Below are 18,611 nucleotides of genomic sequence, written 5' to 3'. Positions count from 1 at the left end.
CCCCGACCCCCACACACACGGCCCCGACCCCCACACACACTGCCCCGACCCTCACACACACTGCCCCGACCCCCACACACACTGCCTCGACCCCCTCACACACAGCCCTGACCCCCACACACACCGCCCCGACCCTCACACACATTGCCCCGACCCTCACACACACTGCCCCGACCCCCACACACACCGCCCCGACCCCTACACACAACGCCCCGACCCCCACACACACTGCCCCGACCCCCACACACACTGCCCCGACCCCCACACACACTGCCCCGACCCCGACATACACTGCCCCGAATCCCACACACACCGCACCGACCCCCACACACACCGACCCGACCCCCACACACACCGCCCCGACCCCCACACCCACCGACCCGACCCCCACACACACCGCCCCGACCCCCACACACACCGCCCCGACCCCCCCACACACCGCCCCGACCCCCCCACACACCGCCCCGACCCCCCCACACACACTGCCCCGACCCCCACACACACTGCCCCGACCCCCAGCACACTGCCCAGACCCCCTGATATCCCCCCATATCCCCCTCCCGCCATATCCCCCCATATCCCCTACCATATCTCCCACCATATCCCCTCTCCCCCTCCCCATCCCCTCCGCCCCACCTCCACCCATCCCCTTCTCCCCCTATATCCCCCCATGGCCCCACTCCCCCCACATCCACATTCCCCCATATTTTCACTCCCCCAATATACCCCCTCCCCCCATATCCCCCCACACCGATATCTACCTCCCCTATCCCCCCTCCCCCATCTGCATATCCCCCGACCCCTATATCCCCCCTTCCCCCATATCCCCCCTTCCCCCATATCCCCCCTCCCCCATATCCCCCCTCTCCCCATATCCCCCCCTCTCCCCACATCCCCCCTTGCCCCATATCCCCCCTCCCCCATATCCCCTCATCCCCCATATCCACCCTCCCCCATATACCCTCCCGTATCTCCCCCCCATTATCCCCGTCCCCCCTCCCCCATATTGCCCCTCCACCCATATCCCCCTGCCCGCATATCCCCCCACCCCCCATATCCCCCATCCCCCATATCCACCTTCCCCCCCCCATATCCACGCATATCCTCCGGTATCCCCCCTCCCCCATATACGCCCTCCCCCACGTCCCCCTCCCCCCATATCCCCGACACCAAATATCCCCCTCCCCATTTCCCCCTCCCCCATTTCCCCCTCCCCATATACTCTCTGTCCCCTTATCCCCCTCCCCATATATTCCCGTCTCCCATATCCCCCTCCCCCATATTCCTCCTCCCCCATATTCCTCCTCCCCCATATTCCACCTCCCCAATATCCCCCCTCCCCGCATATCGCCCTCCCCGCATATCACCCTCCCCGCATATCGCCCTCCCCGCATATCGCCCTCGCCCCATATCCCCATCCCCCATATCCCACCTCCCCCATATCCCTAATCCCTCCATATCCTGTCTCCACCCATACCCCCTCCCCGATATCCACTCTCCCCCTCCTCCCATATCCCACCTCCCTAAATTACCCCTTGCCCCATAACCCCCATATCCCACTCCCCATATCCCCCCTCCCCATATCCCTCCCCATATCCCCCTCCCCCATATCCCTCCCTCCGCCTATCCCCCTCCGTTATCCACAGTTATCCCCACTCACCCAGATTCCCCCTCTCCCCATATCCCTCTCCCCCCATATCAAACTCCCCCATATCCCCCTTCCCCCCAAATTCCCCCTCCCGCATATCCCCTCTCCACCCCATATCCCCCTTCCCACATAACACCCTCCCCCTCCCCCATATCCCCCGATATCCCTCCTTCCCCATATCCGCCCTCCCCTGTATCCCCCCTCCCCTGTATCCCCCTCCCCCATATCCCCCTTCCCCATATACCCCCTCCCACACCTCCCCCAGATCCCCGTCCCCCACACACACTGCCCCGACCCCCACACACACTGCCCCGACCCCCACACACACTGCCCCGACCCCCACACACATTGCCCTGACCCCACACACACTGCCCCGACCCCCACACACACTGCCCCGACCCCCACACACACTGCCCCGACCCCCATACACACTGCCCCGACCCCCACACACACTGCCCCGAACACCACACACACTGCCCTGATCCCCACACACACTGCCCCGAACACCACACACACTGCCCCGACCCTCACACACACCGCCCCGACCCCCACACACACTGCCCCGACCCCCATACACACTGCCCCGACCCCCACACACACTGCCCCGAACACCACACACACTGCCCTGATCCCCACACACACTGCCCCGAACACCACACACACTGCCCCGACCCCCCCCACACACACTGCCCCGACACCCACACACACTGCCCCGACCCCCACACACTCTGCCCCGACCCCCCCCACACACACTGCCCCGACCCCCACACACACTGCCCCGACCCCCACATACACTGCCCCGAACTCCACACACACTGCCCTGATCCCCCCCCACGCACACTGCCCCGACCCCCCCTACGCACACTGCCCCGACCCCCCCATATCCCCCCATCTCCCCCATATCCCCCTCCCGCCATATCCCACCATATCCCCTACCATATCCCCCATATCTCCCACCATATCCCCTCTCCCCCTCCCCACCCCCTCCGCCCCCCCTCCACCCATCCCTCCCTCCCCCTATATCCCCCCATGTCCACACTCCCCCCACATCCACACTCCCCCATATCTTCACTTCCCCAATATACCCCCTCCCCCCATATCCCCCACAACGATATCTACCTCCCCTATCCCCACTCCCCCCATCTGCATATCCCCCGACCCTATATCCCCCCTTCCCCATATCCCCCCCTTCCCCATATCCCCCCTCTCCCCATATCCCCCCTCTCCCCACATCCCCCCTTCCCCCATATCCCCCTCCCCATATCCCCTCATCCCCCATATCCACCCTCCCCCCATATACCCTCCCGTATCTCCCCCCCATTATCCCCGTCCCCCCTCCCCCATATTTCCCCTCCACCCATATCCCCCTGCCCGCATATCCTCCCTCCCCCCCATAACCCCCCTCCCCCAATATCCACGCATATCCTCCGGTATCCACCCTCCCCCATATACGCCCTCCCCCACATCCCCCTCCCCCATATCCCCGACACCAAATATCCCCCTCCCACACATCCCCCTCCCCCATATGCCCTATATCTCCTCCCCATATCCCCCTCCCACACATCCCCCTCCCCTTATCCCCTCCCCCTCCCCATCTACTCTCTGTCCCCTTATCCCCCTACCCATATATTCCCGTCTCCCATATCCCCCTCCCCCATATTCCTCCTCCTCCATAACCCCCCTCCCCCATATCCCCTTCCCCGCATATCGCCCTCCCCGCATATCGCCCTCGCCCCATATCCCCCTCCCCATATCCCACCTCCCCCATATCCCCAATCCCTCCATATCCCGTCTCCGCCCATACCCCCCTCCCCATATCCACTCTCCCCCTCCTCCCATTTCCCACATCCCCAAATTACCCCTTGCCCCATAACCCCCATACCCCACTCCCCCATATCCCCCCTCCCCAAATCCCCCCTCCCCATATCCCCCCTCCCCATATCCCCCCTTCCCCATATCCCCCCTCCCCCATATCCCCCCTCCCCCCATATCCCTCCCTCCCCCTATCCACCTCCCCCTTATCCCCCCTCCCCCTTCCACCGTTATCCCCACTCACCCAGATTTCCCCTCTCCCCATATCCCTCTCCCCCCCATATCAACCTCCCCATATCCCCCTTCCCCCCAAATGCCCCCTCCCGCATATCCCCTCTCCCCCATATCCCCCTCCTCCTCCCCCATATCCACCCATATCCCCCGATATCCCTCCTTCCCGATATCCGACCTCCCCTGTATCCCCCCTCCCCTGTATCCCCCTCCCCATATCCCCCTCCCCATATACCCCCTCCCACACCTCCCCATATCCCCGTCCCCCCATAGCCCCCGCCCCCCACTCCACCCCTCCCCCATATCCCCCTCCCCCCATTTACTCCCTCCCCCATATCCCCCTCCCGCATAATCCCCCTCCCCCATATTTCCCCCTCCCCATATACCGCTCCCCGAATATTGCCCACCCCTCATAATCCCTCCCCCATATCCCACCTCCCCCATATCCCCCTCCCCCATATCCCCCTCCCCCATATCCCCCCTCCCCCGATATGCCCCCTCCCCCGATATGCCCCCTCCACCCATATCCCCCTCCCCATATCTCCTTTCCTCCCATATACCCCCTCCCCCCAGATCCTACTTCCCCATACCCGCCCGTATCCCCGTCCCGCCATATCCCCCTCCCCATATCCCTCCATATCCCCCCTCCCCCATATACCCCCTACTCCCATATCCCCCTCCCTATATCCCCCTCCCCATATCCCCCTCCCCATATCCCCCTCCCCATATCCCCCTCCCCATATCCCCCTCCCCATATCCCACTCCCCCATATCCCCCTCCCCCATAGCCCCCTCCCCCATAGCCCCCTCCCCCATATCCCCCTCCCCATATCCCCCTCCCCATATCCCCCTCCCCCATATCCCACCTCCCACATATCCCCCCCCTATATGCCCCCTGCACCCATATCCCCCTCCCCCATATCCCTCTCCTCCCATATTCCCCCTCCCCAGATCCCCCTTCCCCCCATATCCCCCTCCCGCCATATCCCCTCCCCATATCCCTCCATATCCCCCTCCCCCTATCCCTCCATATCCTCCTCCCCCATATCCCTCCTACTCTCACATCCCCTCTCCCCCATATCCCCCTCCCCATATCTCCCTTCCCATAACCCCTATCCCACTCCCCCTATCACCCTCCCACCTATTCCCCCTTTCCCCCTTCCCCTCCCCCATTCCCCCCTCCCCCCAAATCCCCCTCCCATATGCCCCTCCCCATATACCCTTCCCCCATATCACACCTCCCCTACCCCATATCCCCCTATCCTCCCTCCCCACATCCCCCAACCCCCTATTACACCAGCCCCTTGTCCCCCCTCCCCCCATATCTGCCCTTCCCCCATATACCCCCTCCCCCATATCCCCCCTCCCCATCACCCTTCCCCTACCCCCATATCTCCCTATCCTCCCTCCCCACATCCCCCAACCCCCTATCACCCCAGCCCCCTGCCTCCATCCCCCTTTCCCTCCATCCCCATCCCCTAAATCCCCCATTCCCCCCTATACCCCCCATACCCCCTATTCCCCCCACCCCCCCTATTCCCCCCATCCCCCCTGTTCCCCCCATCCCCCTGTTCCCTCCCATCCCCCATATTCCCCGAGTGGCCCTGATTTGGAGGAGGTGCGAAGGGTCACTGGGTGGACTATACCTCCATAACCCGAGTTTCTCCGTTGCTCTCCACCCTCCCCCACTGCAGCCAAATTCGGAGCCAACGCAATCCTTGGTGTTTCCTTGGCGGTTTGCAAGGCTGGTGCTGCGGAGAAGGGCGTTCCCCTGTATCGCCACATTGCCGACCTCGCAGGGAACTCTGACGTCATCCTGCCAGTACCGGTATGTCCAGCCAATTGCAAATACCAACGCGATGACCCTCTGACAGCGCGGCCCTCCCTCAGTATTGACCCTCTGACGGTGCGGCCCTCCCTCAATATTGACCCTCTGACAGTGCGGCCCTCCCTCAGTACTGACCCTCTGACAGTGTGGCACTCCCTCAGTGCTGACCCTCTGACAGCGCGGCCCTCCCTCAGTATTGACCCTCCAACAGTGCAGCACTCCCTCAGTACTGACCCTCCGACAGCGCGGCCCTCCCTCAGTATTGACCCTCCAACAGTGCAGCACTCCCTCAGTACTGACCCTCCGACAGCGCGGCCCTCCCTCAGTATTGACCCTCTGACAGTGCAGCACTCCCTCAGTATTGACCCTCTGACAGTGCGGCGCTCCCTCAGTACTGACCCTCTGACAGTGTGGCACTCCCTCAGTGCTGACCCTCTGACAGCGCGGCCCTCCCTCAGCATTGACCCTCCAACAGTGCAGCACTCCCTCAGTACTGACCCTCCGACAGCGCGGCCCTCCCTCAGTATTGACCCTCTGACAGTGCAGCCCTCCCTCAGTACTGACTCTCTGACAGTGCGGCGCTCGCTCAGTGCTGGCCCTCTGACAGTGCAGCACTCCCTCAGTACTGACCCTCTGACAGTGCGGCACTCCCTCAGTACTGACCCTCTTGACAGTTCGGCACTCCCTCAGTACTGACCCTCTGACAGTGCAGCACTCCCTCAGTACTGACCCTCCGACAGTGCAGCACTCCCTCAGTACTGACCCTCTGACAATGCAGCTGACCTCAGTACTGCATCTCCAACAGTGGGGGCACTCCCTCCATACTGACCCTCTGACAGTGAGGTGCTCCCTCAGTACTGACCCTCTGACAGTGCAGCACTCCCTCAGTACTGACCCTCTGACAGTGCGGCGCTCCCTCAGTACTGCATCTCCGACAGTGGGGGCACTCCCTCCATACTGACCCTCTGACAGTGAGGCGCTCGCTCAGTACTGACCCTCTGACAGTGGGGGCACTCCCTCCATACTGACCCTCTGACAGTGAGGCGCTCCCTCAGTACTGACCCTCTGGCAGTGCAGCACTCCCTCAGTACTGACCCTTTGACATTGCAGCACTCCCTCAGTACTGACCCTCTGACAGTGCTGCACTCCCTCAGTACTGACCCTCTGACAGTGCAGCACTCCCTCAGTACTGACCCTCTGACAGTGCAGCACTCCCTCAGTACTGACCCTCTGACAGTGCTGCACTCCCTCAGTACTGACCCTCTGACAGTGCGGCGCTCCCTCAGTACTGCATCTCCGACAGTGGGGGCACTCCCTCAGTACTGACCCTCTGACAGTGCAGCACTCCCTCAGTACTGACCCTCTGACAGTGAGGCTCTCCCTCAGTACTGACCCTCTGACAGTGCAGCGCTCCCTCAGTACTGACCGTCTGACAGTGAGGCGCTCCCTCAGTACTGACCCTCTGACAGTGTGGCGCTCCCTCAGCACTGACCTTCTGACACTGTGATGCTCCCTCAGTTCTGACCCTCTGACAGTGCGGCGCTCCCTCAGTACTGCATCTCCGACAGTGGGGGCACTCCCTCAGTACTGACCCTCTGACAGTGCAGCACTCCCTCAGTACTGACCCTCTGACAGTGCAGCGCTCCCTCAGTACTGACCGTCTGACAGTGTGGCGCTCCCTCAGCACTGACCCTCCGACACTGATGCTCCCTCAGTTCTGACCCTCTGACAGTGCAGCACTCCCTCAGTACCGCCTCTCTGACAGTGCGATCCCGCCCCCGCCGTGTCCCAAATTCAGTGTCGAGGGAGCTTTGCTCTGTATCTAACCCCGTGCTGTATCTGTCCTGGGAGAGTTTGATGGGGACAGTGTAGAGGGAGCTTTACTCTGTATCTAACCCCGTGCTGTATCTGTCCTGGGAGTGTTTGATGGGGACAGTGTAGAGGGAGCTTTACTCTGTATCTAACCCCGTGCTGTTCCTGTCCTGGGAGTGTTTGATGGGCACAGTCTAGAAGAAGCTTTACTCTGTATTTAACCCCGTGCTGTACCTGTTCTGGGAGTGTTTGATGGGGACACTGTAGAGGGAGCTTTACTCTGTATCTAACCCCGTGCTGTACCTGTCCTGGGAGTGTGTGATGAACGGTCACTGCCTTATCATCATGTAAGGTGATGTCCCCTTTAAGACCAGGCTTGGAACCCTGGGGACTCCGCCTCTGGCTCCGCCCATCTGGGAGCCATACATAAAGGCCTGCCTCATGGTCTGTATAGCAGTCAGCTCTCGTCCAAATCTGTAGCATAGTTATTAGCCTAATAAAGCCTTCTTTACAGTTTAATCTCGAAGCATCATTATTGACGGTACCTCAGAGTGTTTGATGGGCACAGTGTAGAAGAAGCTTTACTCTGTATCTAACTCGGTGCTGTACCTGTCCTGGGAGTGTTTGATGGGGACAGTGTAGAGGGAGCTTTACTCTGTATCTAACCCCGTGTGGTACCTGTCCGGGAAGTGTTTGATGGGGACAGTGTAGAGGGAGCTTGACTCTATCTAACCCCGTGTGGTACCTGTCCGGGAAGTGTTTGATGGGGACTGTGTAGAGGGAGCTTTGCTCTGTGTCTAACCCCGTGCTGTATCTGTCCTGGGAGTGTTTGATGGGGACAGTGTCGAGGGAGCTTTACTCTGTATCTAACCCTGTGCTGTACCTGGCCTGGGAGTGTTTGATGGGGACAGTGTAGAGAGAGCTTTACTCTGTATCTAACCCGATGCTGTACCTGTCCTGGGAGTGTTTGATGAGGACAGTGTAGAGGGAGCTTTACTCTGTATCTAACCCTGTGCTGTACCTGTCCTGGGAGTGTTTGATGAGGACAGTGTAGAGGGAGCTTTACTCTGTATCTAACCCTGTGCTGTACCTGGCCTGGGAGTGTTTGATGGGGACTGTGTAGAGGGAGCTTTACTCTGTATCTAACCCTGTGCTGTACCTGTCCTGGGAGTGTTTGATGAGGACAGTGTAGAGGGAGCTTTACTCTGTATCTAACCCTGTGCTGTACCTGTCCTGGGAGTGTTTGATGAGGACAGTGTAGAGGGAGCTTTACTCTGTATCTAACCCTGTGCTGTACCTGTCCTGGGAGTGTTTGATGAGGACAGTGTAGAGGGAGCTTCAATCTGTATCTAACCCTGTGCTGTACCTGTCCTGGGAGTGTTTGATGGGGACAGTGTAGAGGGAGCTTTACTCTGTATTTAACCCCGTGCTGTAGCTGTCCTGGGAGTGTTTGATGGGGACAGTGTAGAGGGAGCTTTACTCTGTATCTAACCCTGTGCTGTACCTGGCCTGGGAGTGTTTGATGGGGACTGTGTAGAGGGAGCTTTACTCTGTATCTAACCCTGTGCTGTCCTCTAACCTCAGGCCTTCAATGTGATCAATGGAGGGTCCCATGCTGGGAATAAATTGGCCATGCAGGAGTTCATGATTCTCCCTGTAGGAGCGGAGAGTTTCCGGGACGCCTTACGGATTGGTGCTGAGGTGTATCACACTCTGAAGAGCGTTATCAAATCCAAATATGGGCAGGATGCCACCAATGTAGGCGACGAGGGAGGTTTCGCTCCCAACATCTTGGAGAACTCTGAAGGTGAGACTGCAAGCTCCATCCTCAGCCTACTAACTCTGGTTTGGCCTTCCCCCTCCACTTCAAAATCTGACCCTTGAACCCCTCGCCTGTGTTGATTGCGCCTGCCAGTGGCAATGCTCCCCGGCCTGCACCCGACTCCCGATACCCCCTTCTCTTGGTGTGCTCCTCCACATGCAAACCTGTTTGCCCCCCTGCTCTCTCTTTTTGATTCCTCCATCTTTGTCTCACCCCTAACCTGTATCTTGGCCCCTGCCGTGAACCCGTGTCCACTTGCTGACTCCTCGACACTTGCCCTGAGGCTTGTCCAAACTCTGACCCTTTGACCCCTGCTCTGACCCTGTGTCCACTCTCTCCTTCAGCACTTCCTTTACCTCTCATCCATTCGCTGAACCCAGGCTGCCTCACTTCCCTCCTCGGCCCCCGTTGTGGCCCAATCAATGTGTCTCCTTTCATGATAATTACTGTCCCTGTTGAGGCACGATCAATTTGACTGGAGACGAAGTTGAATCCAAACTGAAGCGTTATTAGTATCAGATGTGTGGCCTCCCACAGCAGCTGGCGAAATGGCTGCGAGCTGAAGCCCATGCATATTTATAGCCCGCCTCCTGGGCGGAGCTAGCATGCAGGGGCCCAGGTGAACCTGTAGTGCAGGTTCTAACATACAACCTCTAATATCAGAACATAGTGGTTTACCACATTCACCCCCTGTTAAAATTGAGCCCGCGGGGGTGGTGCGTAACTATATACAATTAGCATTTTTTTATATTTACAGAGCAGTAAAAAAATGTCTCTGGTCATCCGGTGGGCCGGTCAGAGGTTCAGCCGGTCCGGTGCCTCCGTCCTCTGGGATCGATGAAGCGGTGACGGCGATGTTGGTGCTGTCGTGGTCGAAGTTGACTCCGGGAGCGTGGAAAATCCTCTTCATCAACGGGGGTGGGCAGGGGGAGGACGGACGGTCCTAGGGGGGTTGATGGGGGCGGCGGGGGAGGGTGGCACCGGGGCCACGGGGGTGGTGTGGGGGTGGAACCTGCTGGTGCCAGGTCCCTGAGAGAGACAGTATCCTGGCGGCCGTTGGGGAACGCCACGTAGGCGTACTGTGGGTTTGCGTGGAGCAGGTGCACCCTTTCCACCAACGGATCCACCTTGTGGAGCCGCACATGTTTACGGAGAAGCACGGTTCCCGGAGCTGTGAGCCAAGTTGGGAGCGATACCCCGGATGTGGACTTCCTGGGCAAGGCAAAAAGACGTTCATGTGGTGTACTGTTAGTAGCAGTGCAAAGTCATGAGCGAATAGAATGTAGTGCATCAGGGAGGACCTCTTGCCAGCGGGAGGCCGGGAGATTTCTGGACCGCAGGGCCAGCTGGACGGTCGTTCATATCGTCCCATTCTCCCTTTCTACCTGTCCGTTTCCCCGGGGGTTGTAGCTCGTCGTTCTGCTGGAGGCAATACCCCTGCTGAGCAGGAACTGACGTAGTTCATCACTCATGAATGAGGATCCCCTGTCACTGTGGATGTAGGCGGGGAAGCCGAACAGAGTGAATGTAGAATTAAGGGCTTTAATGACGGTGGTAGACGTCATGTCGGGGCATGGGATGGCGAAGGGAAACCGGGAGTATTCATCAATCACACTGAGGAAATATGTGTGTTGATCGGAGGAGGGGAGGGGGCCTTTGAAATCCACGCTGAGGCGTTCAAAGGGGCGGGAGGCCTTCACCAGGTGCGCGCGGTCCGGCCGGTAGAAGTGCGGCTTGCACTCCGCACAGACCTGGCAGTCCTTGGTGATTGTCCTTACTTCCTCGACGGAGTAGGGCAAATTTTGTGCCTTAATGAAATGGTACAACTGAGTGACCCCTGGGTGACAAAGGCTGTCGTGCAGGGTCCGGAGTCGGTCTACCTGTGCGCTGGCACATGTACCTCGGGATAGGGCGTCTGGGGGCTCGTTGAGTTTGCCGGGGGGGCGATACTTAATCTCGTAATTATAGGTGGAGAGCTTGATTCTCCACCACAAGATTTTATCATTTTTGATCTTGCCCCGCTGTGTGTTGAACATGAAGGCTACCGACCGTTGGTCAGTGAGGAGAGTGAATCTCCTGCCGGCCATGTAATGCCTCCAATGTCGCACAGCCTCAACGATAGCCTGGGCCTCTTTTTCGACGGATGAGTGCAGAATTTCGGAGGCATGGAGGATGCGGGAAAGGAATGCCACGGGTCTGCCTGCCTGGTTGAGGGTGGCGGCTAGGGCGACGTCTGATGCGTCGCTTTCTACTTGGAAAGGAAGTGTTTTGTCTACAGCGTGCATTCCAGCTTTGGCAATATCAGCTCTGATCCGGGCGAAAGCCTGTTGGGCCTCGGCCGTCAGGGGGAAATGAGTGGACTGTATGAGTGGGTGGGCCTTGTCCGCATGGTTTGGGACCCACTGCGCGTAATATGAGAAGAACTCCAGGCAGCGTTTGAGGGCTTTGGGGCAGTGGGGGAGAGGGAGCTCCATGAGGGGGCGCATGCGGTCGGGATCGGGCCCCAGAACTCTGTTCTGGACCACATAGCCGAGGATGGCAAAGTGGTTTGTGCGGAACACACACTTCTCCTTGTTATACGTGAGGTTGAGGAGAGTGGCGGTGCGGAGAAATTTAGCGAGGTTGGCGTCGTGGTCCTGCTGATCATGGCCGCAGATGGTCACATTGTCTAGGTACGGAAACGTGGCCCGCAAGCTGTACCGGTCGACCATTCGGTCCATCTCCCTTTGGAAGACCGAAACCCCATTGGTGACGCCGAAGGGGGACCCTGAACGTAGAACATAGAACATTACAGCGCAGTACAGGCCCTTCGGCCCTCAATGTTGCGCCGACCTGTGAACCCACTCTAAAGCCCATCTACATTATTCCCTTATCGTCCAGAAGTGATATAGCCGGCCGTCTGCCTCGAAGGCGGTGTATGGCCAGTCCGATTTACGGATGGGGAGCTGTTGGTAAGCGGATTTCAGGTCCACCGTTGAGAAGACCCGGTACTGTGCAATCTGGTTAACCATGTCAGATATGCGTGGGAGGGGGTACGCATCGAGCTGCGTGTCCCTGTTGATGGTCTTTCTGTAGTCCACGACCATTTGGTTTTTTCCCCAGACTTAACCACTACCATTTGAGCTCTCCAGGGGCTGTTGCTGGCCTCGATGACGCCCTCCCGAAGCAACCGCTGGACCTCGGACCTGATGAAGGCCTTATCCTGGGTGCTGTACCGTCTGCTCCTGGTGGCGACGGGTTTGCAATCTGGAGTTAGATTGGCAAAGAGGGAAGGAGGATCGACTTTTAGGGTCACGAGGCCGCACACAGTGAGGGGTGGTAAGGGTCCGCCGAATTTAAGGGTCAGGCTCTGGAGGTTGCACTGGAAGTCCAGGCCAAGGATAAGTGCAGCGCAGAGGTTAGGGAGGACGTAGAGGCGAAAGCCGTGGAACTCTACGCCTTGGACTGTGAGCGTGACCGTGCAGTACCCCAGGATCGCTACGCGATGGAATCCGGAGGCTAGGGAGATACTTTGGTTGGTAGGGTGTACCTTAAGGGAGCAGCGCCTTACTGTATTCGGGTGTACAAAGCTCTCGGTGCTCAGTAGGCAGGAGGTCACATGGCCGTTGACTTTCACGCTGGTGGATGCATTGGTCTGATTATGTGGTCGGGTCTGGTCGATTGCCAGGGATGCGAGCCGTGGTTGATCGTCGGGTAGTGAGGCGGCCGTTGAGTTGAAGTCCTGGAACGCCGTTGGTGTCCATGTGCTGCGGGGTGGACAAGATGGTGGTGCCCGGAGATCCTGGGGATTACAAAATGGCGGCGCCCATGGAACGCATGTTGCGGGGTTGGAGCAAGATGGCGGCGACCATGAAACGCACGTGTTGTGCAGGGGAGAAGATGGCGGCGCCCATTGGTCGCACATGGCCTGGGGAGGAGAGGAGGATGTTGTCCGTGACCGGGGGGGGGGGGGGGGGGGGGGGGGCGACCGCGGCCGCTGAGTGGGCCTGGCACACCGCAGCGAAGTGGCTCTTCTTCCCGCAGGCCTTACAAAGGGCAGCGCGGGCCGGGCAGCGCTTGCGGGGGTGTTTTTGCTGGCCGCAAAAATAGCATCGGGGCCCCCCGGAGATCACTGGCTGGCGCATAGTGCAGGCGTATTGGGTGGGTAGCGCCCCCGCTGGGGCGGCTGCCTGTGAGGCCCATGAAGCGTAGGAGGAGAGGGCCGCGCGGTTGGGGGCGTAGGACTGGACATTGCGCAGGGCGACCGTCATGGAAAACGCTAGTGTTTTAGTCTCTGCGAGGTCGCGCATGGCCCCTTCTAGGAGCCGCTGCCTGATAACATCGGACCCAATCCCAGTTACAAAAGTGTCCCTCATAAGGAGATCTGAGTGCTCCTTAGCTGTAACATCCTGGCAGTCACAGTCCCGAACTAGTGGGATCAGGGCCCTCCAGAAGTCCTCGATTGACTCACCAGGTAGTTGAGTACGTGTTGCGAGCGCGTGTCTGGCGAAGAGCGTGTTCGTCTTCTGCTCATAATTTTCTTTGAGTCGAGTCATAGCGTCAGCATAATTGGGCGCATCCTGGATCAGCGGGAAGATTTTAGAGCTGAGTCTGGAGTACAATATTTGAATCTTCTGAGCCTCTGAAACAGGGGTCGGCGCCGCGTTGATATACGCTTCAAAACAAGCTAGCCAGTGCTGGAAGTCCTTTCTGGCGTCACTTGCGGGTGGATCCAGCTGCAGGCGATCCAGTTTAATCCGGAGGTCCATCTTCTGAATCTGATACTAATAAATTGAGGCACGATCAATTTGACTGGAGACGAAGTTGAATCCAAACTGAGGCGTTATTAGTATCAGCTGTGTGGCCTCCCACAGCAGCTGGCGAAATGGCTGCGAGCTGGAGGCCACGCATATTTATAACCCGGCTCCTGGGCGGAGCTAGCATGCAGGGGCCCAGGTGAACCTGTAGTGCAGGTTCTACCGTACAACCCTTAATATAAGAACACAGTGGTTTACCACACCTCTCTAACCCCCTTCCCTCTCTCTCTCTCTCTCTCCCCCCCTTCGCTCTCTTTCTCTGTCACCCTCCCTCTCTACCCTTTCCCCCACTCCCCCATCTCGTTATCACAATCACTCCCTCCCTCACCCTCTCATTCTCTCCCTCTCCATCACTCTCTCTATCTACCCCTCCTTCTCCTGTCTCCCTCCCTCTGTGCCTCTCTCTCTCTTTCTGAATCTCTGTCTCCATCTCTGTTTCTCTTTCCTCTTTTTCTTTCCCTCTTCCCCCTCTCTCCTCTCTCTTACTTTCTCTCCCCCTTTCCTCCCTCTCCCGCTCACTCTCCCCCTGCCTTGCCCTCTCTCCTCTCTTTCTCTCGCTCTCTGTCTCTCTCTCGCTGTCTTTCTCTCTGTCTCTCTGTCCATCCCTTTCTTCCCTTTCTCTCCCCCCCCCCTCCCCTTCCTCTCTCTCCCCCTCTCTCTGCCTCTCTCTGTCTCTATTTCCCCCTCTCTCCATTTGTCTCTCTGTCTGTCTTTGTCACTCTCTCTCTCGCTTTCTCTCTCTCTGTCTGCCTGCCTTTCTCTGTCTGTCTCTCTTTTTGTCACTCTGTCTCTGCCCCTCGCTCTCTGTCTGTTTCTCTCTGTCTCTGTCTGTTTCTCTCTTTTTCTCTCTGTCTGTCTGTCTCTCTGTCTGTCTGTCTGTCACTCCTCTCTTTGTCACTCCCTCTCTCCCTCTGCCTCTGTCTCTCTCTCCCTCTCTGTCTTTCTGTCTGTCTGTCTGTCACTCCTCTCTTTGTCACTCCCTCTCTGTTTGTCACTCCCTCTCTCCCTCTGTGTCTCTCTCTTTCTCTCTCCCTCACTGTCTTTCTGTCTGTCTCTCTCTCTCTCTCTCTTTCTCTCTCTGTCTGTCTGTCTCTCTCCCACTGTCTGTCTCTCTATCGCTCTTTCTCTCTCTGTCCCTCTCTCTCTGTCTCTGTTTCTCTCTCTGTCTCTCCCTGTGTCTCTCTCTCTCTCTCTCCCTCTCTGTCTTCCCTCTTTGTCTTCCCCTCTTTGTGTGTCTTTCTCTCTTGCTCGCACTCTCTCTCTCTGTCTCTGCCTCTGTATATCTCTCACTCCTTCCCTCCCTCTCACCCACGCAGCATTGGACCTGATCAAGAGTGCCATTGCCAAGGCCGGCTACACGGACAAGGTGGTGGTGGGCATGGATGTCGCTGCCTCCGAGTTCTACAAGGGCGGACGCTATGATCTGGACTTCAAATCGCCTGATGACCCCGGCCGTTACATCTCGCCCGACGAGCTGGCTGACCTCTACGGGACGTTTATCCGCGATTACCCAGGTAAGAGTCGACATCGGTGGACGGAGTGAGTCTATGTTGGGCCTGTTCTGGAGGTCGGATGATTACATGAGCATTAACGTTCAGGCAAGACTCTGCAGGCGCCATGTCGGGGCTGGTGGAGCCTGCCTATTTTCGGTCAATGCAGAGACGAGCAAGACAGGCTGCAGGCTCTATATCTGGCCTGTTCCAGAATTAGCCTGATTTTGGTCAATGTTGGGATTAACATTCAGGCAAGTCTTGCCAGGCCCCATGTTGGGCCTAGCCTGGAGTTAGCACGATTTAATTCAGTCAGTGTGAGGATTAATGTTCAGGGTGGCACATGGTGGCACTGCTGCCTCACAGTGCCAGGGACCCGGGTTTGATTCCGACCTCAGGTGACTGTCTGTGTGGAGTTTGCAGTCTGGAGATTTCAGTCAATATGGGGAATAACAGTCAGGGCAGGTTTTAGGGTCCATGTCAAGCCTAATCTGGAGTTAGCCTGACTAAATTCAGTCACGTGGGGAATAACCTTCAGGCAGTTAAGCCTCCAGCTTCATGTCAGGCTTCATCTGAAATTAGCCTGACTTCGCTCAATGTTGGGTTTAACCTTCAGGCATGTCTTGTCAAGCCTGTTATGTTCTGGTGCTTTGCCGGTAGGAATCAATGCACTAGAGAACATCTAGTTCGTGACTAGTTGAAAGTTTATTGATTTGGGTTTTGGACTTTGTTTATTGTCACGTGTACCGAGATACAGTGAAAAGTATTTTTTCTGCGAGCAGCTCAACAGGTCATTAAGTACATAAAAAGAAAAGGAAATAAAAGAAAATACATAATAGGGCAACACAAGGTACACAGTGTAACTACATAACACCGGCATCGGGTGAAGCATACAGGGGTGTAGTGTTAATGAGGTCAGCCCATAAGAGGGTCGTTTAGGAGTCTGGTAACAGCGGGGAAGAAGCTGCTTTTGAGTCTGTTCGTGCGTGATCTCAGACTTTTGTATCTCCTGCCCGATGGAAGAAGTTGGAAGAGTGAGTAAACTGGGTGGGAGGGGTCTTTGATTATGCTGCCGCTTTCCCCAGGCAGCGGGAGGTGTAGATGGAGTCAATGGATGGGAGGCAGGTTCGTGTGATGGACTGGGCTGTGTTCACGGCTCTCTGAAGTTTCTTGCGGTCTTGGGCCGAGCAGTTGCCATACCAGGCTGTGATGCAGCTAGAGAGGATGCTTTCTATGGTGCATCTGTAAAAGTTGGTACAAGTTAATGTGGACATGCTGAATTTCCTTAGGAAGTATAGGAGCTATTGTGCTTTCTTGGTGGTAGCGTTGACGTGGATGGACCAGGACAGATTTTTGGAGATGTGTACCCCTAGGAATTTGAAACTGCGAACCATCTCCACCTCGGCCCCGTTGATGCTGACAGGGGTGTGTACAGTACTTTGCTTTCTGAAGTCAATGACCAGCTCTTTAGTTTTGCTGGCATTGAGGGATAGATTGTTGTCGCTGCACCACTCCACTAGGTTCTCTATCTCCCTCCTGTATTCTGACTCGTCGTTATTCGAGATCCGGCCCACTATGGTCGTATCGTCAGCAAACTTGTGGGTGGAGTTGGAACCAAATTTTGCCACGCAATCATGTGTGTATAGTAGGGGGCTAGGTACGCAGCCTTGCGGGGCCCCGGTGTTGAGGACTATTGTGGAGGAGGTGTTGTTGTTCATTCTTACTGATTGTGGTCTGTGGGTTAGAAAATCAAGGATTCAGTTGCAGAGTGGGGAGCCAAGTCCTAGGTTTTGGAGCTTTGATATGAGCTTGGCTGGGATTATGGTGTTGAAGGCGGAGCTGTAGTCAATAAATAGGAGTCTGATGTAGGAGTCCTTGTTGTTGAGATGCTCTAGGGATGAGTGTAGGGCCAGGGAGATGGCGTCTGCTGTGGACCGGTTGCGGCGGTATGCGAATTGCAGTGGATCAAGGCGTTCTGGGAGTATGGAGGTGATGACCAACCTCTCGAAGCACTTCATTACGACTGAAGTCAGGGCCACCAGACGGTAGTCATTGAGGCACGTTGCCTGGTTTTTCTTTGGCACCTGTATGATGGTGATCTTCTTGAAGCGTGTGGGGACCTCGGAGTGGAGTAGGGACAGGTTAAAGATGTCCGCGAACACATCTGCCTGCTGGTCCGCGCAGGCTTAGTGCACGACCAGGGATCCCGTCCGGACCCGTCGCCTTCCGAGGGTTCACTTTCAGGAAGGCCGATCTGACTTCGGAAGCAGTGATGGTGGGTATGGGTGTGTTATGGGCTGCTCGGGCACTCAACAGCGGATCGATGGTTTCCTGCTCGAACCGAGCATAGAATGCATTGAGTTCATCGGGGAGGGGTGCGCTGCTGCCAGAGATACTGCTCGGCTTCGCTTTGTAGCCGGTTATGTTGTTTAAGCCTTGCCACAACCGCCAAGAGTCTGTAACGCTAGTCTGTGACTCTAGCTTGGTCTGATATTCTCTCTTGGCATCCCGGATGACTTTGCGGTGGTCGTACATGGATTTCTTGTATAGGTCAGGGTCGCCTGACTTGAATGCCTCAGACCTGTCCTTTAGTAGGGAGTCAGTCTTACGATTGTGCCATGGTTTCCGGTTTGAGGAACACACGTACGCAGTCGTCCACACATTTGCTGATGAAGTCTGTGACGGTTGTGGCATACTCATTTAAGTTGGTCGCTGAGTTCTTCTCTAAGCAGTCACGTAGGAGCTCTTCTGTTTCCTCGGACCAGCACTGCACGACCGTCTTAGCTGGATTCTCCCGCTTGAGATTCTGCTTGTATGCCGGGAGAAGGAGCACTGACTTATGGTCTGATTTCCCAAAGTGCGGTCGGGGGATGGAACGGTAGGCGCCCTTGATTTTTGAGTAGCTGTGGTCAAGAGTGTTGTCGCCCCTGGTGAGACAGGAGTTGTGCTGGTGGAATTTTGGCAGTGCACTCTTGAGGTTGGCCTTGTTGAAAGCCCCGGCCACAATGAACAAGGCCTCTGGGTATTGTTGATCAATAAGGTGAGTCAGATAACAATAGAAAATTATCAAAATCTACTAACTATTAAATTACTATTATCAAATTATCCAACTACTGCAACTATCCACTACGACAACTATCTCCAGACTCCCCAAGCTTGCAGAGTCACGTGGT

At 57.1% G+C, this 18,611-nt stretch overlaps 1 protein-coding gene across 1 annotated transcript in view; it reads left to right on the top strand.

Moving 5' to 3' along the window:
* LOC140392921 (gamma-enolase) overlaps window positions 1-18,611 on the top strand; it is a 185,058-nt gene that overhangs the window by 125,057 nt on the left and 41,390 nt on the right. The window contains exons 5-7 of the mRNA XM_072478703.1: window positions 5,385-5,518; window positions 8,915-9,137; window positions 15,265-15,462. Of these exons, the coding sequence (XP_072334804.1) occupies window positions 5,385-5,518; window positions 8,915-9,137; window positions 15,265-15,462 (555 nt within the window). The remainder of the gene's footprint in view (window positions 1-5,384; window positions 5,519-8,914; window positions 9,138-15,264; window positions 15,463-18,611) is intronic.

Source organism: Scyliorhinus torazame, chromosome 16 (genome assembly GCF_047496885.1).
Source record: "Scyliorhinus torazame isolate Kashiwa2021f chromosome 16, sScyTor2.1, whole genome shotgun sequence".
NCBI classification, from domain to species: Eukaryota; Metazoa; Chordata; class Chondrichthyes; order Carcharhiniformes; family Scyliorhinidae; genus Scyliorhinus; species Scyliorhinus torazame.
This window is presented reverse-complemented; position numbering and strand designations above follow the sequence as displayed.